Source organism: Pagrus pagrus (genome assembly GCF_965226575.1).
Source record: "Pagrus pagrus genome assembly, chromosome: 13".
Taxonomy (NCBI): Eukaryota; Metazoa; Chordata; class Actinopteri; order Spariformes; family Sparidae; genus Pagrus; species Pagrus pagrus.
This window is the reverse complement of record NC_140197.1, coordinates 29,411,636-29,434,972: the sequence shown is the minus strand read 5'-3', so window position 1 is coordinate 29,434,972 and position 23,337 is coordinate 29,411,636. Positions and strand designations below refer to the sequence as shown.

The 23,337-nt window shown below is 42.5% G+C and overlaps 1 protein-coding gene across 8 annotated transcripts in view; it reads right to left on the bottom strand.

The window, feature by feature from the left end:
- Positions 1–23,337, bottom strand: part of LOC311268360 (RNA binding protein fox-1 homolog 3-like) — a gene marked incomplete at its 3' end in the record, with an annotated part of 442,215 nt that overhangs the window by 207,465 nt on the left and 211,413 nt on the right. For 6 of the 8 annotated variants that reach the window (XM_084371969.1, XM_084371973.1, XM_084371972.1 and 3 more), the window contains one exon: positions 14,060–14,153. In XM_084371969.1, the coding sequence (XP_084228095.1) occupies positions 14,060–14,081 (22 nt within the window). In that variant the 5' untranslated portion in view covers positions 14,082–14,153. Of the gene's footprint in view, positions 1–14,059; positions 14,154–23,337 lie in introns of those variants that run through there. The other 2 variants (XM_084371968.1, XM_084371965.1) reach the window with 1 other exon arrangement.

The window sequence follows — 23,337 nt, the reverse complement described above, 5'->3', positions numbered from 1 at the left end:
GATTCCATATTCAAAATACGTCGTGAAAGGTGAAAGGGTGAAATATAGATTCAAGGTATAAAATAGGAACACTGAATGCCATTAATGTGAAAGTAGGGAGTAATTCCCAGCATGCTCCCAGAGGAAATCCACCTTTCGCCAAAGCCCGGGGATTTTGACAAATGCCTTTCTCAACACCAGCAAAGGAGACAAATGTTACATTTAAACAGAAATACTTAATTTCCGCTTTTGGTGACTTGCAGCAGATATCATTAATCAACAGAGGCCTACCACGCTCAGTGAGCCTGCTAAGAACCAGATGATCGCCCTCTTCCACTCAATCCATCAAGTATGATTGGAGAAAGAAAAGGTTCAAAAATTTTGAGTTGCACCCACGCAGGAAGAGTAATTACCCTTGTGCCAGTCGCTGAGGTGTTCCCGTGACACCTCGACCCTCTGTTTATCATGCGCCAGATTACTCATGGGGTTGTCAGCGCGGCGTGACAGAACCAGCACCTCCACCTATGTTCCCCTCACTCACTGCACCCGGGGAAGACAAATATGACGTACGAGTGCCCTGAACTTTTAACGAGCAAACTTATCTCGGGATCCGGAAAAAAAAAACAAAAACATAATGCCCTTCATGTTTGGAGAAAATCAGAAAGCGCTGAGGTCCACGTGTTGAAGGATGGTATCTGTGCTCCATCTTTAAAGACTGATCTGTTGATTTTCATCATTATCTCGCGCTGTCACATCAACCAATTGTTGTGCCTCAGGGATATTACTCACTGTCGGCTTTATGATAATATGCATTGAAACAGGTTTTTTTTTAAAGGTGCTATGTGCAGCATTTTGAACATCTATATATCATTGTCAAATTAATTGTGATACATTTGTTTACCTCACTTGTAAACAAATGAGACCATTATAGCCTCGAGCTCACGCCGCTGAAAGAGTTTGTGGTCCTGGTTCTGAAAGTTAGCGCCGCAGGACTTCCTGCTGTTGTTCGCTTTTCCAACCAAACTTTTTTCCTTTTTCCTCATTAAGGATGAGAACTTAGTACAAAGTAATTAATCAGTTGAAATGTGCATCATATCACGACAATGAGTTCTGAGTTTTACTTTTAATCATAAAACAGGACACATTAGGAATAAAGTCCAGTCTCAACAGGCCCGGTTCTCTCTGCTGGAGGCAATTAAAGGCAATTATTATGAGACTTTAAGTATTCTTCCCACCAAATCCCATCCAGCGACACACAGTTAACGCTCGTCATTTCGAGTAACAGTTCATCCAAACGTTTAAATTCTCTCGGTATCTCCTCCCCCCGATGCTGATGGAGAGTCGGGTGAAGTTTCGTAGTCCACAGAACATTTCTGGAGCTTCGCAGCAAAACAGCGTTGCAGCGTTCTCCTAAACAACTGAAGCAGCTGGAGACTTGTTTTAAAAAGTTTCTTTTTAGGCCAAAATCTTTACTCCAGCAGTTAAGCTAAGACCTCGACTGCGCTTCCAGGGTTTAAATAAAATATTGTCTTTTAAAATCGATTTAATATCTCTGGGCTTCTTGGAGACTTGGATTACACCAGACAAGCTGTTTGGAGCCATTTTATGTGTTTAATTTGGTTGTTTTTCTGTTTTAAAACGAGTGCTTCAGCTGTCCAGAACACTTTTTTTGCTGTGAAGCTCCAGAAATGTTTTGTTGGACTACAAACTTCCCATCGGCATGAGGCTGGGACAGTGGTGCCGGTTTAGCATTGGCGGGAGTTATGTTTGATGAAAGCCTCTCGTGAGGGAACGCTGTGCTCCACCTTAGTTCAGGCTGTTATGGGTAGTTGTGGCTTTAATAGGCTGCAGGTGTGAGGAAGAGTTTCAGGAACACAAGCAAATGAAACTCACAAAAGAAAACTAAACATTCAGCGATCGTTAATCTTTTTGGGTGAACTGTTCCCGTTAGGTTTTAACAGATCTTCTTGTGAAAGGAGAACACATGTTGGGAGTGATGTTAACATAATTTAAAGCTGTAATACGCAACATTTCCTTATTAAAATGACCTTTGTTGCTTTCTTATATTATCTCAAATACTCCCAGGAGTGTTGTATGTAAAGTGAATGAAACTTTTACGCACAGTATCAACTCTGCTTGAGCCACATCAGATAGATGTTCAGCTGCAGTGGTGGTTAACAATGAAGACAACAACTCCCATGATGCCACACAGCTTCATGACATCATGAAGCTGTGTCTTTTGTTTTTGAGAGAAGTTACATATTGTGCGTTTAATGACCCCGATGCAAATTTAGTTTTGTTCCCTGCTGTGAGAAGACACCGTTTCTCTTTAGTAAACTAAAGTCATTTTAGCACCAGAACATCTGAAAGTGAAGATAAAAATGAGGACAAAACACTAATGAGCTGCTGATTATGCACCACAGCCCCTCTTATTACAAATTTCACCAAAAAATCTAACTTTTTTTTCAATTTTTAAATACAACTCTGACCCGTTTTGAGATAAATAAACAAAAAAATCCTTTGTTTTGGTGAACAGAAATAAAAAATAATGAGGCGTTCACACAGTGTAAAAAACGCAGCACTCAGACTGGATCAGGCCACCAATTTTCTCAGCGATGGTCTCGTGTGTTTCATGGTAATTACACAGATTTCTTAAATGTAATGTTTTATTGATGTTTAAATGCCACATGCAGCTATGTTAATGAAGTTTACTGCAAAACAAAGGAGGACTGATGTTCTTTAAAAGGGAAGCGACAGCTCTCTAAACATCAAAGAAGGGACAGACTCGCGTTTTTAAAATGTCCGAACACGAGGAGACTCAGACGAGGACGGACGTGCAGAGGCAATAACAGTAAAGCAAACAGGCTGCTGCCTTTGCACCACTGCTTCTTGCCTCCCTAGTGATACATGCCAGAGATAACAGCTTAATTTCAACCTCAGCACTTTTACTGCACTGTCCGAGGCATTCACTGCATCAATGTATCAATGTACCGCCATGCTAGTCACTCTCCACTGCGACAACTAACAATTTTTCCATGATGGAAGCTTTCAGAAAAGGTGCCACGATTTAGCTCGCAACACAAGCCGCCCTCCTCTGATGGCTTTGGTCTTCGGAGACTCTGCTGGCTGTTTGTTTCTCGGAGAACAGGTCACAGGGCAGACTTTTGATTGAATCCCCCACACTGTGACGAGTGAAGGGGGCGGAATCGTTTCTTGATTTTTTGCTGCAGAGGCTCTTCCCTCTGCAAAACATTTCCTCCTTCACTTTGAAAAAGCAGCTGCTGCTGGAGCTGCTTCAACTGTCCAGGAAAAAAGAAAATATAACAACATGAAAAAAAAACAAAAAAACACACACACAAGAAGTCTGAGATTCTTTATCTGAAGGGCTCCAGTGACTGAGTCCAGTAAATCATGACAGAGGAGGAGGAGCACACTTCAGTTTTTCCAGAACAGATCTAGAAAATCACATCTTATGTACTTAAAAAAATGTGTCACTTCTCCTTCTTTAAAGTTATTCTTTCTTTAATATTAATCAACATCTCCGAAGAAGAAAGAGCGAAGAAACTACAGACGCATCCTTCTGTTTAACAGCCACACCGGTGCTATTCATTTGGAGCTCCTCACAGTCATAAGAGAGGATTTATACGGAGATAACACCGACACGACTCTGCTGAGAGTTGACATGTCAGCTCCCTGAACGCACATTTCATAAACATATGTGCTTTTTTGCTTAAATTTAATTTGCTAAATTGTTTTTCTTATAAGCTGTGGCTTGACAAGTAAACAGTGCCTGAACCGAGACTATTCTCAAAGCAATTAACGGTTAAATTTAAAATGTGCTAAGATAGATTACATTCATTGCAAATCCTCTGTCAATTCGCATTCATTCTCGCGCTCCCAGTGTAGCAGGAGACTCTGCACCGCGCTGGCTGGGATTTTCCCTCAGAAGGCGCCACATCTTGCGGAGCGTTGACCCCCGCGCGGCACCGACAGCATGCTGGACTGTTATTAACACTGACGTAAAGGAGGCCGGAGCGTGGCCGCCCGGGGTGCTGAGGCCACCGAGGGATCTGGGCACCAGCGGAGATCCACCTTGTTGGGGCGTCATGGCGAGAAAGCGGCCACATCACACATCACCCTCCATCTGCGGGGGGTCGCGTAGGGGCAGCGTTTAAAAGGGCAAGCATGAGTTGAATAAAGAATATGCTTTGTAGCGCGTTTCTCTGTCCTCTCTTACTAACAAGTGATACAAAAAATATTTGCTTACAGCCGCCTGGATCGTTGAGATGTCATTTCAAACACGGGAACGCCTTTTTTCAGGAACACATAACTGGAAACGACGCTCCCAACGCTCGCCGTCCTTTGTTATGACAGCGGATCCTCTGTTAGCTCGTGCATCTTACACATGAGTAATGATCTCACAACTTAAAAATAACACCGCTACCCTACACTTTCACATAGGGGAGCGCCGTGGCAGCTCTATGCATGCATGTCTCCTGTTATCCATAGGGAAGGCGAAATGAAATGTGCTTTTTATCATGTGTCATGAACACTCTTCATGCCTTCCCTCCCCCCCCCCTTTCACTCATATCCAACGTTGAACCACCCGTCAAAAAAATATTGGCAAATGTTGTAATTACGCGCAGAGTATCTGCGCCTTACATGGCTCGAGGCTGGGAGCGGTCCCGGGCCTGATATTTCAGCTTTATCATATTTTAGTTTTATTTGAGGATGGTGGCAGCGCCGTGCCTCCAGTCAGCCATAATTGAAATGAGGGAAGGAAGATGTAGAGGCTGTGCGCCCCACTCCTTGTAATCAAGCCCTTAGTCCTGTGTGCTTTGCCATTTTTCAAAGTGAAATATCTTCGCAATCTTTACAGTAATATGCAGCGAGTCCTCTTCATGCCGTAGCCCGTGGGTAATTAGGCATGAGAAAGTGTACATTTTACATGCAGAGGAGAGCCATGCATTAGGAGTGCTGAGGCCCCGGATGCTGCGAGTCCACTGGAAGCATTGGATTAAATTCATGATCACATCCATAACAACATACGGCTGCTTTGTAACCAATTTATTATTCTTTTTGTAGCAGGCGTGACATCAGTATTCAACAAGCGATGCTATCTGTTCCCCACATTGTGCCGTGCGAGGCTTGTATGTGGAGAGAGTCGTGTGTCGGGAGGCGAATGGTGAAGAAGTGAAGCCGCGGGGACTGATGGAGAAGTTGATGTATGATCCCTGGTGGCTGAGCTTGTTTGAAGCGTGGAGCTGTGCAGGTGATTCGGAGGCGCCGGCTCTTTAAACAGCGTAATGAGCCAGAGAGGACGCTGAACCCCCCCCCCCCCCCCCCCGCTCCCCAATCCCCAACCCCCCCTCGCCTATCATATCACTTCATGTTCAAATTATGTGAACAGAACCAACATAATGAGATCCAGTGTTTAACAGTGTCGTTAAAAGTACCCACAAGTAAAAGTAAAGATCTCGTGTTAAATTAGTTTTTGCGGTAAAAGTGAAAGACGCCTGTACAACTTACTTCGGTAAAAGTCTTAACGTGCCTGATATTAAATGTACTTTAGCATTAAGAACAAGTAAAAGTACAAATATACATATATTTACACATATGTTTATAATGTATACTGTGTCCGACCTGGCTGATTATCGGATCTGATATTCAGCATTTTCTAATCAAGTAAATCAGTGTTTTTATTATCGGATTACAGAAAAAACAACTATTCAATTTAAAAATGCACTAATTTGGCTGTGATACAGCATGTAACCTGCAAAGTAACCAGTAACTAAAGTTATCACATAAATGTAGTGGAGTAAGAAAGTACAATATTTGCCTGCAACATGTCAGCTACACGCACCTCAAAAATACAGTACTTGTAAATGTACTTAGTTACTTTTCATTACTGGTATTTAAAGCTACTAATCAATATTTTTCTATCACAAATGTTTTAAATAAGTCTTTGTGAGGCAAAAGAAGTCGCTCGTGGTGTTAAACCCACAACCTCACGTCCGTCTCTGGAGGTCTCTCAATCAAAACAAAACAAAAGACGTCTGCAGTGTGGCATCATGGGAGTTGTAGTGTTTTAAATTTCCTCACTCTCTGGCTCTCTGACAGAACGTCTAGTGACCAAATGAAATGTACTGTTGTTGATAACAATCACGATGATGTGGGTTTGAACATTGTTGGAAACATCTGGGGTAACATAAGTACACAACTCAACAAAATATAACAAAAGTCTAGTTGCTCAAAGTGATAAACCCACAGGAGAGTATCACCACTTTTGGAGGTTTTTTAGCTGTTTTAGCTGATTGTTTTGGTTTGTAGAAACTGTGTTTCAGCATCAGTTGAAGACAGTACAAAGATATTCACTGTCATTTTTGTGTTTAGTAAATATACACTCATTATGAATGTGATGCCTGTAACATGCAAAGTGGAGAGAACCACTGCGTCCCAACTTTATTGGAGTTGTGGTTGTAAATCGATGTACTCGACCCGTCCAGACCCAAACGGACGGAGAAAGTTCAAAACTAGCTTTCTTTATGTGAAATGTTTTTTATTCTGCCGTCCCTGCCAGGACTCCCTCGTCATGGTCTCCTCCAGACATGATTCAACACTCTACTTTGTCTCAACATTTGTTTCTGAGCATGTGTTTTCCAGCAAAAAAACTTCTGCTAGCTTGTTAAAAACCTTAAAATGTCACCTTCTCCTTCTCCAATCATTAAAAACAAATCCTACAATCTATGAATATTCAGATATGTGTCATTTCAAGACCATTCCCAGTGTGTTCGCAACAGAGACTTCAAGTTTTTACACATCACACTTGTGTTTGCTGAATTTTAGAGGGTTTGCTTCCAAACTGTGATGTCCACCAAATATCATGCTTCTCCCAGCGATGATTTAGAAAAACAGCCTTATAGTGTCAAACTCTGCACATACATCATTCTGCACAGTGAAACTGGAGGAACAAGAAGAGAAACTGGAGCGGGGACTTTAACTGAGGCGTGTTCCTGCCTATAAAGCAGCTCTGGCAAGTCTGACACTGTCATAAATTCACGACAACTTAAAGTCCAGATTCATCACGAGAGTCTAGAAATTAAAAATAGTCTTGTTGTATTAATTCAGGTCGACCGAGGCGTTAAAGAGCTCGACTTCAGTGTGAGGATTTTCTGAGTGGGGCTGTGCACACTTCTGAATCTGCCCTGCCCTCTCCCTATATTCTAGTTGCACTGCAGGTTGAATCCAGTCCTCAGCCGGCCCTGCAGACTCCTGTAACGCTGCTGCCTCTCTGCAACGTTGTGCTCCAACCAGCACCACATCTGAAGACACTCCAACAGGTACGAACGCCGAGGGGACGCCAGAGCGTGGGCATGAAGTGTGACAAACACAAAGTTAGTGCGGATACTAAATGTGTTTACATAAAATAAGTATGACTGCCTGAAACTGGTCCTCATGCACAATTTACTGCGTGTCTGTTTGCAGACATATTTTTATTTTTTTTGCGATTGCCGAACATAACGTGTCGACCGGCAGCTCGAGGAAGAAGACAAAAGACGAGGGGGCACACGGGGGAGAAAGATGGGCTGCGAGTCTTCGACGCAGCGTTTCATTGCAGCTGATAATATATAAATGCATGCACACATGGATGCTGCTCGTAAATGAATAAACACATACATCAATTTCAAAATCCAACACATTTGAAATTCAAATGCAGCGGCGTCTTTTTTTCTCTTCTTTACGATATGTCTCATTTCTCTTGTGGAGATATAAAAGCAGAAGGGCTGAGAGGAGAAATTAGAGGGGTGGGAGAGAACAAATGCTGTATGGAATTTGAGATTATGTATTTGGTTTGTGTGTTTCCCTCCTGTTTAAATCAGGCGCGTGGGGGCCGTGCAGCCCTCGGCTTGTTGCTGGTGACAGTTTCAGTGTTTCTAGACTTCTCTCCTCCCCCTTTTTTTTCCAGCGACAGTCCTGAATTGAGAAGCGGGGTGGAACGGGGTGTGGGGCTTCTGGCGGAGGGTGAATTAAATAGTCACTCTCCCTCTCCCTCTCTCTCTCTCCCTCTCTCTCCCTCTCTCTCTCGCACTTTCTCTTTTTTTCAGTGGCGTTTAAAATCAATTCATTCAGTGGACTGCTGACACAGCCCGGCCCAGAGAGCCCAGGATTTATGGCTCCCTCTAATGGGCATGCTCTGAACCAAAGCCCTGCCGTCAGCACAATCCTGCCAGCCACCCGTCCGCCCCACTCCCTCACTCCATCTAGCTTTTAAAGACGCAGGCACCCCCTCCTCTTCCTCCCTCTGCCCCTCCTCCTCCTCCTCCTCCTCCTCCCTTCTTTTCCTCATCAGCCCTGTGGTGATGGCGGTGGCGGCGGAGGAAACACTCGAGGCCCTAAAAATGTAGATATCTGGAGAATTTACCATAACGCAATACGATAAAAAAAAAAAAAGCGACTGCACGTGACACTCTTGGGTTGTTAACGTTTTTTCCTGCTACACTGACTGACTGATATCTGGGGAATTTCCTCGGCCTTGTTCACAGGAAGCCTCTCTAGAAAGCGATGCTCTCCAGAGCAATGAAGAATATCTGATGGATATCTATTAATATCTGCACTATTTATTATAACAGCACAGGGTTTCTTTTTATTTAGGACACGGTCGTCTTGAGTTTAAAACTCAAATTTAGTTTTTTAAATATGTTCTAGTGTTATTATCACTCATTTTCTTACTGTAGTGCTTCTAAGAGCAGAGTGTATATAATATCTCTTAATATTTACCATAACAGCAGAAGATTTCATCTGTTTCAAGGCGAGTTGAATGTATTTTTGTGTTGTTGGGAGACGTTTGGTGTGAAATGTTTATTAATGATTATCAAAACTTTGCAGGAGACTTTCAACTTAAAGTAAAAACTCAAATGTATGTAGTTTTTGGAGGTCAAAATGATTAAAATGATTAAAAAGGGAAACTTGGCGAACAAGTGGTGCTTCATAGAGCAGTATACAACATCTCTCTTTAATTATTTACTGTACCGCCGATGTTTTAGTTTGTTTCTGGGGGAAGACGACTGTAAACTTCAACTTAAAACTCAAATGTGACGTATTATTAGCGTTCTCTGCAGACATCAGGTGATGAATGTTTATTTAAAATTATTAAAAAGACAAACTTCACTATCAACGTGTGCGTCCTACAGCAGAATGTAGTATTTCTTTCTCATTACTTTCCATAACAGCAGAGGATTTAGTTTTTTTTCCAGGTGGAAGAGGAATGATTCAAGTTAAGACTTAAATTAAATGTATTTTTTTAGCGTTGTAAGCGGATTTAATTATTGAAAAATAATTTAAAAAAGCAGACTTTGTTAACAAGTGGTGCTTCCCACAGCAGTATATAACACTCCTGTTTCCTTATTTACCATAACAGCAAACTTATGTAACAACTAATTTGTAATGTACTTGTTTTATTGTTGTTCAGAGGCATTTTGTGTTAAATGTTTTCTGATCATTATTAAAATATGTAAAGAGACAAACTTTTGCTGTCATGTGGCGTTTTCCAAGAGCAGTATATTATATTTCTCTCTCATTATTCGACATAACAGCCGAGGATTTAGTTTGTTTTGTTTCCAGGGAGAAGAGGAAATGTACGGCTAAAACTTAATTTAATATATTCTTTGGTCTTACATTATTATTAAAATGGCAAACTTTTGTGTTTCTTCCCAAAGCAGAATACATCATCTCTCTGTGGTCTGCAGGACACTGCCGACCCCAGGTTAAAACTCCAGTATAATATATATTTTTTGGTGTTGTGCGCAGTACTAAATGTTTATTTATGAATATTGACATTATGAAACAGGCAAACTTTGCTATCACGTTGTACTTCCCAGGACAGAGTATAATATTTCTGTACGATGACACGGTCAACTTCAAGTCAGAACTCACATTTTAATGAACGAGATGTTTTCTTATCACGTTGCTCTCACGTGGTCGTTCCCAAGCAGAGTGTAATATTTCTCTCAGAGTATTTACCAGAACACTAGAGTCAAATTCAGGTTGAAACTCAAATTGAATATATTTTTCCCATGTTGTGGGCGGACATGTGGTATTTAATGTTTTTCTTAAGATGATTAAAATCCAGGCAAAGCTTTACTAACAAGTGGTGCTTCCCAGAGCAGTATATAATATCTCTCTATCCATTACCTTGTCTGACTAGTGGAGCTTTTAAGGTCTTAGGAGTGTATATATATTCATATATTCATAACCACGTCCAGTGTCACAGGATCTGAAACAATTTATGGCGCAAGAGTAAAAAAAAAAAAAGCGTGATTGAAAACACTCGCCTATGAACCCAGCCGCTGTAAAGACATATAAAAAGGATCATGGCCTGAAATGCGTCGACAACATGAAGTCGCTCCTGTGCAGCACCCGGTGCGGGCCGAGTGTGTTCCTGTGTTGTATTTATGTCTGTGACACCGTCTGTGTACACTCAGGGAAACACACTCGGCTGCTGTTGACCCTGTTATATCCTCAGGCAACCCGGCAATTTGCAGACAAATACAGACCTTTCCTTCTGCCCCAGAGCCTCTAACGTACATCCTTATCCATATTCCAGCTTCGCTCTGCAGCCTGTCAAGGCGTCATGGGCCCTGAATTAGCCTCCCATTACAAGCAAGACTCCAGCTCCCCCTAAAGTTAACCATAACTGACCATTTGCCGTGGCTTCATTATAAAGCCATGCATGTAAAATCAAGTCATGGTCCCTGGCCGTCACATCCAATTTCAAAATACAATCCCCAACCCCCCCAGAATCTCCATCTTTCTCTCTTACTTAAGTTCAAGCTTCTCCTTGTTTCATAAAATATGATCTGATTAAAATAGATTACACACCTTGTTAGCAGAGCGTTTCATATTTGATATAGTGGTGCTTTAAGACGGGGCAACCTCCTCCATGATTCAAAGCGATTGTGGCCTTGTTCTCTGGCCTATTTGTTTAATAAGCTCTGCTACATCAGTGGGCCTTTTAAGTGAACACACTCCCCTGCAGCAAAGGCAAAGATCAATACCCAACACCTGTATTAAAAAAAAAAAAAAAAAACAGGAATCACAGCCAAGGATTTTCCTCCTTCTAAGGAATAAGAGGCGAGATAATCAGCAACAATCCTACTGTACGAGAGGAAATCCAAAAACAGGAAGCAGCTTTTATGTGCTGACCTGTAGGGAGAGCTACAGGTCAGCTGTGAAATATTCAGCGCCGATTAGCCCGCCGCAGCTTAAACTAAAGCTTCTCCAATGTCTCGATCATGAGAGACTACGTTATGCAAATGCGATATTATAAACAGAGAAGAAGAAAGTCTTTGAGGGTAAATTAATTCATTATAATCCTCACCTCATCTGCTGACTGATGGAAGACTTCTCGTGTAATCGCTGATGTGGGGGGAAAACCTTCTGCTGTAGCGAGGCGGCTCAGATGTGGGAATAATACCGGGTCATATCGCCTTGGAGTGAAAATAATACTCCCCCCATTTACCGTGAACAAAGTCCATGTAAGAGGGTAAAATGTAATACTGTGCTCGAGGAATGTAATTATCATTTAGCGAGTCCGTGAGCTGTGTTTGACAGGGCCTGAACTGCGTGAAAAACTCATTTTCATTTTTCTTATTATATCATGATTATATAAACATTCTTAACCAGTGGCCACAGCAGCAGCAAATTATTGCAAATTAGCCCCATATTGCCAGTTTTTGCGCGGAGGCAAATGAACAAGCACTAGAACTCCAGTGTTTATTCCATAAATCAGCCAAACGCTGCACCTGTTGAGAATGTAAATAGCCGAGGCTATTTGATTAAACTCTTACATCAAAACATTTGAAGAGCTCATTCTTTTTATTTTTTATTTTTTGGAGGGGGGGTTGTTGTTTATCCTCCTGGTTTTTTTTTTTCTTCTCAGCGTTTGAGTTGGTTCTCTCCTCCTACACCCACTGAGAGTGGAGTTTCAATGGGCGGTGACGGGGGAGACATAACACCCACCAGCTATACGTGGGGGCACGGGAGGTCCATCATTACCAAGCCACAGTGGTGATCACGGCAATAATATAGAACTATAACCGAGCAATTAGACTAATGGAAAACGTCCCTATTTCTCCCGGTGTGCTGCAGCTAGATGCGCCGCGTGCCCCGCGGGCCCCCCCTGGAGATGAGGCTGGAGATGTGAAGTGGAGAGGAGGTAATGGCGGAGGACCATTGATCCTCACTGCCACCTGCTATATGGCTCCGCGGAGGACGGGCAGGGAGGCAGAGGACTCCATCTGGGGAGAGATCGTGCCGGCTCCTGGGCTCTCAGGCATATGGATAAGAGTCTTTCTCTAGTCTTCCGCTACTTAACCAGCACACATTAGCACAATATGGCCGGATAGGGGGAGAGTAAGGCGTGCATACATACAGGCTATATTACGGTGAGGGGCGCATCCACAGCGAGAGGGCGTGAAGCCGTTTCCCCTCTCAAACTCTGGAGCTCCTCGTGCGAGGTCAGGTGAGAACACCAGCACTCAAAATACTGACGATGAGAGTCTCACTTCTAAGTGAACCGTGTGTGGGAGTGGAGAGGAGATTCAGAAAAACATCTGAAGGAAGCGGTTGAAAAACAACAGAGTGTCCTCAGAAGTAAAAACAACAGCATCAATTGTTCATATGCTCAAAAAACAACCTGCATTTATGTTTAACTGACAAAGAGCTCGAGCAGCCGAGTGGATCTGAACGTTTGGCGGTCGGGAGACGAGGCTGCGATGGATGGATGTGACTTTAAAGGCTCAGTGTGGAGGATTTAGTGGCATCTGAAGAGTTGAGTATGCAGATTACAACCAACTACACACCCCTCATTTTACAGAGGGTAAGATGAAGCCTATAGTGAGCCAGAACATGGAGTGCAACATGGCGGACTCCGTGGTCGAGCCTCTTTAGATATGAAAGAGTCATTCTGAGGTACCTGGACCTTTAAAAATGCACCTAATACCAGCCTGAAAAGCTGCTTTGACCCGGCTGAGGATATCACGTGTGTTACACCTCTGACAACACCAAACTGTGATGTCACGGTGTACTGAAACACTGAGCATGCTGGGAATTTATTAAACCACAGGAGTTCAAAAAAACAAGAGTTACTCTTTGGTACAGGAGAGACATTTTTGCTTCCTGCGGACGGTAAACGTGTTGCTTTTATAGTATTTTACTAACCTTAAATTAACAGTTCACTCCAAAACCATAGATACATATTTCTCCTCCTACCTTGCACAGTAAGGTGAGCTAGCTTAGTTAGCTTAATTAGCTAGCGTCTCATCAAGCCCGGGTAAATAGCACGACAGATGAGAGGTAAAGTACGCACTCTTGAGTCATCCGTAGTGGGTGAAGATTAGAAAAAAGCTGACACACAAATGATTATGTAATAGTTCTGGAAGGCACTGACAAATGATCTCCTGCTGATAGGAGCAGCGTATTAGACAACAGTTATACAACTCACTTGAAAGCAATTAAAAACAACTATTTAATTGCTTTTGTTTGGAGGATGTGATGAGAAGATTAATGAATAACAGAAAGCGAAGACACGCAGAGTTCAGATGTTCAGAATCTAAAAAAAAATCAGGATTTCTTTTTTTCTGGAAAGGCCACAGATAACTAACATGGAGACATGGACCTGGTCTACGCCTGACTGGACCAATACACAACTTGTTGGGCTGCCACTGGATCCTTTTTTGATTTAACAACTGCGAAATGATGCCTGCAGCTGTGAAAAACTTACATTTGTTAAACACAACGACCCAAAATTGGTCTTAGAGTAACATAAAGGAGAAAATAGACGATGCATGCTTCATCTTACAGCTGCATCTGGTTTTCATAGCTGTTAATGAGGTCTGGGTAGTTTTAAGAAACAGATTCACAAAAATATAAGATTCTCAGCAGGCCAGGGCTCAGTCCAGAGAAAACAAACCTGAAGCAGGAGAGGGTTGTAATGTAAGACACATGCAGACAGACGTGACCCGCACAGTGCACGACACACAAACATGAGGCGGCTGTAAAGGGGTTATGTTGTGGGACTGACCTGCCCAGCTGGGGGTCTCCATGTACAGGTAAAGCCGGTCGGGCTGAAGCTAGGTCACTCGACTCGCTGCTGCTGCCACAGGTGCTGATGAACCCTGCAGCAGAAAGAGGGAAACATGAAGCTGCTGTTAAAACACAGAGCGCAGCAGAAAGAGGCCGAGCGTGTGAAGGAGTTAGTTATACAGCCGAGAAAATAATTTGATAACCGGCGGCAGAAAACACAAAAAACATCGACCCAACATCAACTTTAAGACATCGACTTTATACTTCTAGTCCACCATATCACAGAGGGAAACATTGCACTCTGAAAGTTTCTCTCTTGTGATAATTTCCAGGCTCATAATTTCATTTCAGTGATCTTCTAGAAAATCATATTACTTTTCTCAAACTCTTCGCTGTTGCAGCACCTCTATTCACCCTCTGTTTTACTGCCTGTCTCTTTAAAGCACACTCTGCTCTGATTGGTCAGCTCTCACAGGCCTGAGCAGTCACTGCCCACCGTGTTTCTGCATCAGCTTGTGATGTTTATTTCATCTCTAGTGAGTCCTGATGGCTCGTTTGAAGGCCGCAGTTTATCTATAATTAAAGGGGCACTACGTAGTTTTGGAGAAGAAATTCAAACTCTGAATTTTAACATTGACAAACTCGGAAATATTTATATTTTTCTCAGAGGAAAATAAGGTCCCAAGAACACTGTTTGAAGCTAGAAAGGTGGCAGGGTCCGCCACATGTAAACAAACTAAAACAGTATGAAATTGTGTTGTTCTTTAAGGTCAGTTTGTTTATTCAGTCGTGAAAACAAAGAGAATAGTTCAAGACTTTGGACTTTTATTTGCATTCTTTCCTAGAATAAAATATCAAAAACAAATCTGATTGTTAAGTGCATAGCTGGAGTTATGGTTAGCCTAGCTAAGCATACAGACTGAAAGCAGGGAGAAATGGCGAGCCAAATACACAACTAATATTTATAAACACAACGCATCTCGTCCTCATTTAATCCAGACACACAACAAACAACATTTTGTAATTCTAGACGGATGCTGGATCTATTTCTTGACAAATCACGCTTTATCCATTCACCCACCACAGCACGGGCTGCCAGAGAGAGTTGATAAGTGCACGTTTTTGTTTTTGCACAAACCTGGCAACCTCCCTGCTGTGACAAGACTGCTGCTGCTGGTGGTTTGCTCAGTAATTATAGTAAAAAAATATATTTTTAAATCATTCCTCTTCTACTTTTAGTAGCTTGTCAAGTATCTCTGTGAATGAAAACAGTCGTGATGATGGAGCTTGGTGTCTGCATCAGGTTTAGAGAGGTGTTATTATCTGACAGTGACTTTATTGGTGAGTAAATGAGTGTGTGATTGTGTCTGAATCTGCATCAACATGTAATCCCGTGAGCGAACATTACAACCCGCCTATACGTCTGTTACACGGTCCATACAGCCAGCACGTATACTGGAGTGTTACAGCATGTTTATGCCTCAGTGTGAGACTGCTCTCATGCAGCGGCTGCCTTTTTCTGCTGACTTGTGTATCTTTCGCAGGCCTCAGGTTGGCTGTTGCCCAGAAGCCCAGCCGGTGAACCGGGGAGAAAGCGCATTGATTTCATCCCAGCAGAAATCCCTTCTCCCGGTACCCGCCTCCCTACCCCGCCCTGCACCTGATTAAGCATTTGCAGGGAGCCATGCCAACACAATTTGTCATTTATCAAAAGTAATTAAAAGCAATTTCTTTTCTCTTGTTGATTGGGAATTGACTAATTGTTGAGTCTGTGAAAACGGGGGAATAAATAAAACAGGGAAGGATGAATTTTACATAAACTCAGAGGAAAACATAAACGCTGTAAAACGAGGGCCAGACATCTGGCTCTGTGATTTCTCTCTACATGATTATGACTGCAAAAACCGAAACAGTTGTTTAGCGCATTCTGATATACAGCCCATAGGCAGTAAATAATATATTAGAAACAGCATATTGACTAGCCGACTTAAAAGGGTGTTTTCACTTCATGTTGTGTGAACACAAGAGTGGGAGGAAAATACAAACACTGGTCGGTTACTTGTTAACAGAAAATGAGAAAACGCTGCTCCCACTTGTGCAAAAAGAGATATTTGAGCCGGTAAATACCAACGTCTCCGTCTGAGGAGGGAAAACAATGAGATAGAAGGTACAGTGAGGAGAGAGGCAGAGGAGCTGAAGTCATCCTGCAGCAGAGGGTACAGTACGTCTATCCAATGAAACCAAGCAATACCGTTTCAACATTATCGGTAACAACCTCTGAATGCACCATTACCTTCTATAAGGGCAGAATGAAATGTCAGAATTGATTCGAGAGGGGAGGGTTGAGATATAAGTGGGCAGCTAAGGTGGCCATTTTGTTTCACTGGACCCTTTATTCGGTGTCCCTGGATCATTAGCAGACGGTGAAAAAAAAAAAAGAAAGAGCTGCGAGAACATGAAGTAGGTGTGGGCGGCCGTCACGCGAGTCTCCGGTGACAGCATGTGAAATGAAAACAGAAATGAAAACCACACACAAACACACACACACACACACACACACACACACACAAAACAGGCAGAAATCAAAAGGAAAAAAAAAAAAAAAGAGGCGCGCGGAAACGCCAGAGGAGTCGTTTAAATTTCCCACCACTTTGTAAATAACTTTAGCTGCACAAATACCTGGCTTTGCTCTGAGCGCATTAAAAAAAATAAAATTTCTCGCCAACAATTTATTCTCTGCCAACAAATGGAGCCGTTGCTTCAATGAGACGATTTGAATATCCCTTTGAAGGCTGCAGATGGACAAGCAATACTATCATTGCCTGAGAACACAGAAATAATTGGGCAACAGTGGGAGAAAGCCTACATTCACGTCTCTGCTGAGACACAGCCCTGCTCTGAATTTCTAATTGAAGCCCTCACTCTCCTGCCTTTTGTTTACATTCCCATTCATCATAAAAAACTCAATTACTTATGTTCCCTAACATGTATGGTTATTAATGTTCTAATTATGCTTCTCCCCTCTAATCTTTCGCCTTGCAATTTGGGTGATGTATGTCTGAACAACACCGTGAGTCCCCTGGAAGAGAGAGCTGAATTAAGGAATCTATGTGCAAATAACGCACCTTCTCCCGGGAGCCGTCTGACGAAGAGGGAGAGCTTGTCATACTCGGTGTCTATACGCGCGGATTTATGCCAGCTCAGTAAGCACGTGTTATCGTATACCGTCTTTGTTCGACACGCATTTCCGAGCAGAAAAGTTGACTAATCAGCGCTCGCTTTAGATGTAGCCGAGGGAAGCTGACAAGAACAGCCAGGGAAAAAAAAACAAAGCGAACTACCTCTGGCCGGCTCTTCTTATTCTTCTTGTGAAGGGCTATAGGTATGACAGCTTTAGAGGTATGAAATAATGTCGGTGAGAGCCTTGAGGAGCCCCTGCAGAGAGGCTGAGAGGGTCCTGTACTGCCTCAAGCAATGAGTGTTCTTCAAGGCTTTTTCCTCAGAGCACTTTTACAAGAGCACAAATTAGGTGTAAGGAATGCCTGTGTCGGCGGGCTGCACCCAGCCAGCACACACAGAGAAAGAGGGGAGAAGAGAAAAAAAAAAAAAATAGAAAAGGGGGCAGAAACTTGGATGACAGTGAAGAAACGGAGGGCGTCATAAAGTGCGGAAAATAAGCTCTCACTTTCAAACGTTTACGGCGGCTCAAATATCTGATGATACCTCTCATAGCTTTTAATCTTTAATGTGAAAAATTAATCATCCCATTCATTATTTTAATAGCTGTCATTTTTCTCTCCCCAAAGTGATGATTTATAACCATTAAGCCCTGCGTAGGCTTGTGTGAGAGGGATTTATCGTAATGTTTGCACCAGGTAGCCTCCAACCATATTTCATTACTCTGACAAGCCATTAAAATGCCCTGGTGATTAAACAACAGCTCTGAGGTCAGTGTGTATGGCTGTTTCTTTACCCATGCCGGAGCGCGGCGGTGCAGCCGTGCAGGCAGGGACCCGTAGCCTAACAAAGCCCTTTCCACCCTCCCCGGTTCCCTCCAGACTGGCGATCGTAGTTATAGATCTCTATCTGCTGTGCTGTGCGAGGGCGACAGGGGCGGATGAGAATAATGTACATGCACAGAAGCTACAATGAAGTAAAGTTAAGAATGGGGCTATTATGCCTCGCTCCCTCTGAGGTTTGACACCGTGATAACTGTGCACTTAGAGGAAAAACTCCAGCTTCACATACTCTTCTATCCATCCGTCTGTGCTGCTCAGGAGTTATTCTGCGATCATGTGTTGCCGTTTATGCCTCTGGTCGACACACTTGTCTCTGCTACTTCTATTTCAGTTATTGATTTCCTGCTGATGCTAACAGGCAGGGGCGTGCTGAGGACGTCTGGGGGTAGAGGGGCAGCGCTATCACTGGCTGGGCCCCCCCGAGACCCACCTCTATTTTTTAACCTATTCGATACCTGTTGCTTCAAAGAGTGATGTCTGTACTGTGCTCTGAAACAAACATTTCATTAAAAAGGCAACATTTTGACTGCAGTTGGATGTTTTATCAAACCTTTGTGTTAGAAGGCAGAAAGGCTCCATGATTAGTGTTGACTACTGCCGACTTTAAGGAGCATTTCTATAAAAAAGGTCCCTCAAACTGTTCCAGGAACGACTTTTTAAGGAGCTATAAGGTTCCTTTAGCCTGTTGTTGTCTGTGTTTCCAATGTGGTCTACCCGAACGATTAGGCAAATTAGTTTGCTAACATTTTTGCACGGGAATATACGCCGATGGTCATCATCGGTCCGTCTGTCATAAGCTTACTTCTGCAACTCCATGCAGTGAACAGAAAACAAATTGATTTGCGACTGCAGATTTTTAAAAATGGCGGCTGAAATAAAATGCTGCCAGTGCTCGATCAGTCATGAATCTCATGCACTTGTTTTTGGGGGTTAATTAATGTCCTCAAATGTTAATTTCGACAAAAGTTCCTGCAGTGGATAAAAAAGGATTTTAAAAAATGCATCGATGGATGAAATGTGTCTATGTTTACGTACGCCCATTACTCAAAACATAACAATGCTATGTACTAAATATAAGATGTTGATTCACACAAAAAGTTATAAAGTTGACTTTATGTCGGGTTGTTGGATAACTGGAGGGTTGGCGGTTCAAACCTCCAGCTCTGGCTGCATGTCAAAGTGTCTTTAGGGAAAGTGCTGAAGCCCAAAGTGCTGGTGTATAAATGGCTGAGTGTAGATATACGTTCTGGTTAGGAGGCACTGTATAGCTTTTGATAAGTAGGTGGGCACCTTGCATCAATGTGTGTATGAATGGATGAATGTGTTGTAAAGCGCTTTGAGTGGTCCAGCAAAGCGCTCGGCCTCTTTAAATGCCAAGGCCATTTACCATTTAGTCAAAACGCTTGACTTTTGAGTGGGCTGTACTCTGATGTCCCTCAATGCAACGCACCGCTGGAGAAATGATGCAGACGGTGATGGGACGCTTCAGTAATATTCGAAAAACCTACAAATATATGTATTTGTGGACCAAAACATCGACTTCTGTTTTTTGTCAGTGTGTTTGTGCATCATATGCTGTTCATAAATAAATAAAAACAGTGTTGTACATTGTTTTTTCTTGCAATAAGGACAATAATTAATTTATACTGACTGTACGCTACCAGTGTGTAACATTAACGGCTGCAATGCATGCTGGTCAGTTGTTTTTTTTCCTGTATTGCTGTTAGACGTCAGTGAAACATGGCAGTTGTTGTCACTGTTTCATTGTGAGGGACTGAAACCAGAACCTGACGCTACACTTTGATGTTTTGGACAGTTGGAATGGAAAATATCTCCTTTTTTTTCCAATCAAACCCATTGTTTTGTACAGACGGGTGATATTACTGCATTTGGCGAGTTATCTAACAGAATAAGGATGATGGAGAGCGACGGTGGCCAGAAACACGAGGGACGGTGTCAGACAGTGTTTTGACAGTAGTGAAAAAAAGTGTTAAATGTTGTATTTTCATGTATAAAGGGGGGAATAGCGGGAATGTTGTGGCTTAAAAGAGACAGATGTGGCTCGAGAAGTAGCAGCAGAAACAGCAGCCTGCAACACAAAATGGATTCCCGTTCAGTCCCAGCGGAGGGAGCTGATTGAACAGCAGGCCGGGGAGCTGGGGGAGGATTTAACTCCCCTGCATGTATGTTCATGTCTAATGTCCTGAGTCCAATGGGCGGGATTGATCACCGATGCCACATCTGACAGTGACTGACAGCGCCTGTAATTGCTATGTTAGCTTTGGGAGAAGAGCAAACTACCATGGTGGGACCATGAAACACGCCGGCATTTCTCAATCACCTACGAGTCCAGCTCGGGATATTACATCACGGTACACAATGGTCGTGGTCTGCCTGAATTGCCCCGAGTGTGGTGAGCTGCTTGATTAATGGATGTGATCAGTGTCATTTATGGCATGATGGTGTCATGAAAAAAAAAAAAAAATGAAAAAAACATCTGCTGTGAATCCCTACAGTGGTTCAGGCTCAAGCCTCTTGTAACTGATGATCACCGTTCAATCCGACATTGTTTTCATCACTCAGCAATGTTCAAGTTCATTTATCCCTGTGACAGACTGTGTCACGTCTCACAAGGAAAATAAAAAACAAAGGACGAGAGATAGGACGGAAACAAAAGGAGGGAAAATGTGGTTAATTGGTGCTGTTCAGAACAATCAGCTGAACAACAGCATGGCCATTAGTGCTGCTGGTATCAGAACCTTCTCAGTACCGCCTCAAATGTGAGTCTAACTTCATTTTCCTCTCGCTTTCTTTATCTGTTAAGCAGTTTGAGATATTTTGTTAAATACTGAAACAGTTAAAACATGTTTATAATCCTTCTGCCTCTGTGATTGGCTGGTTAGATGCTGTCTAAGTAGCTGATTGGTTGTTTGGAAGGAATCCATTAAATATTTTAGTATTTAAAAACACTCGTTGCTTACAACACTCAAATTAAATACAAGTATATCACTATAAGCAGCAAACGTAATTACATGCTGTATGTACTTTCTGCCACTAGGGGTCACTCAATCAAAACAAAACAAGATGTAAGTAGCGTGGGATCATGGGAGTTGTTGTCTTCAATGTCAAAAATCTGTCTGACGTGACTCCGGCAGAAATATTCACAGATGAGGCAAAGTTTTTATTACGTTGCGTTTCGCCACATTCGCTGTTTTCCTTCCTCACTCTCACCCGACGTTCCAGGTGAACAAATGAAACGTGCCGTTACCGTGAATAAACAACTGTAGGCGCGTTAACACAGAAATGTTACGTGTTATATCTGGAAGTATCAAGAGTAAAAGTACGTGCACTGAACATTTATCCTGTGTAATGTGGTTTGTGATTACGGACGCATTAACATGGACAGTTTAGTGAACGAATCCATCTTTTATGATAACCTGATCTCTTTCGTGAGTATAATCTTAATTATGAAGTCTGAACTAATAGCTGTCAGATGAAACGTAGTGGTAGTAGATTATAATGGGAATGGGAATACTCGCAGTTTCTCAAATTTGTATTTAAGTAAAGCACTGACGTAAATGCACACAGAGTTAGTTTCCATCGGGGCCGGTGACGCTGGGTTAAAGCACATTAAACAGCAGAAAGATATATTGGCAGAGAGATGGGATTTCAGGCCGTGCCAGCTTCTAAAAACTCTGTGTTGTTAACATTTACAGCTCCTGTTCCTCGGGGAGGGGGAGTGATCATCAGTAAAATCACTCTCATAGATTTGAAAGCCTCGACCGAAAATTGGGACATATACTGTAGGACGTGATTCCTACAATTTTATTTCTTTCTCGCCGCCGATGCTCGTATCCGCTGTGGATGGATGTTAGAACATCCTGTTTGGCTGCTGCTGCTCGCTACACCGATCCAACAGTTGTCACTGCGACAGAACAAAAGCTGCAGAGAGGGTGGGGGGGGGGGGGAAATTAGCATCCTAATGTGTCTAACGTCTCGTTGTTTGTTTGTGTCCCCGATGAGAGGCACGAGGAAAAAAAAAAAATAGTGCTAATTTGTAATAGATATCAAAATTCCCCAGCATTAAAAAGTTAATTACCACTGCAAATACAGCGGTGATAAATGGCTGATAATACCATTTTCTGCAGATGACTGTCGTTTCCGCCAACCAGAAAAATGATATTTAGTATCCAGCTGTACTTCTGGATGCAAGAGAAGGAGGAGGAGGGCGAGGAGGAGGAGGAGGGAAAGGTACTTGTAATTCTGAATATTTTTTCTGCAACTTAGCAAGTTTTTCATCTATCAGCAAGGCACATTAAATCCCAGCTGGTCAGATGCTAGACTCCTGATGCTCGGCTTTAGACATGAAACAAACTACTGCTGAAATGAAAGCCGTTCTCAGAGCTGTGGAAATTCGACTCCTACAAGAAGTCTATTAAAAATACATGTTCAAATGAATCTTGGTGGTGATGACAAGTTTTACCATATTCTTCTTGAACTTTTAATGTACCCAGCCGGGACTTCAAAAGGGGGAAATTAAATATTAAGGCTATTATCTAAGCTGTTCCCAATATTATCCAAGCCTAGGTTATTTATATAGTACAGTAATAATTATGTTATATAAGGCAGTTTTCATTCTGGAGCCAACATAATGATCAAGAGGTGGCTGGTTTGTAGTTTTGCAACCTAAAATGAGTAACCTAATTTATATATTTGCTGCAGTAAAAACCCAACAAGATTATGTAGATTTATTATAGCAGTCCTAGGTGGATATTGTAAATGTAAATATATTTATAATTTATGACTGCAGGGAAATAGATCATTTTTTATCCTGCGAATATGAGGAGCACTTCTACTTTTGGCAGAGGCTCGGTGCATACTCAACATAATTTTGTGCATCTGTATGAAAAAAAACAAAAAAACAAAAAATAGTGAATTATTATGTGCTCTGATTGAGAGGAATCACAGTAAATCTGGTGCGACCGAACCCGGATCACCACTGTTTACCCACCGGTGAGACGGTAAATACTCTGGCTGACATTTGAGGGAGGTTAGTGTGCTCAGAGAGCCGAGTGGAAGTGGAGGCTCAGATGAATTTGTCTGACAAATGCTCCTGGAGTATGTGTTGTCGACTGTGCTTCGGCGAGGCCCTGGACTGGGATTTGAGTCTGACTGAAGCCAAGCAAAGCATGCCAGATCACTAATTGCACAATTTAAAACCAAAGTCCCTGGCAGCTTGTCATTTGAAATGGAGAGA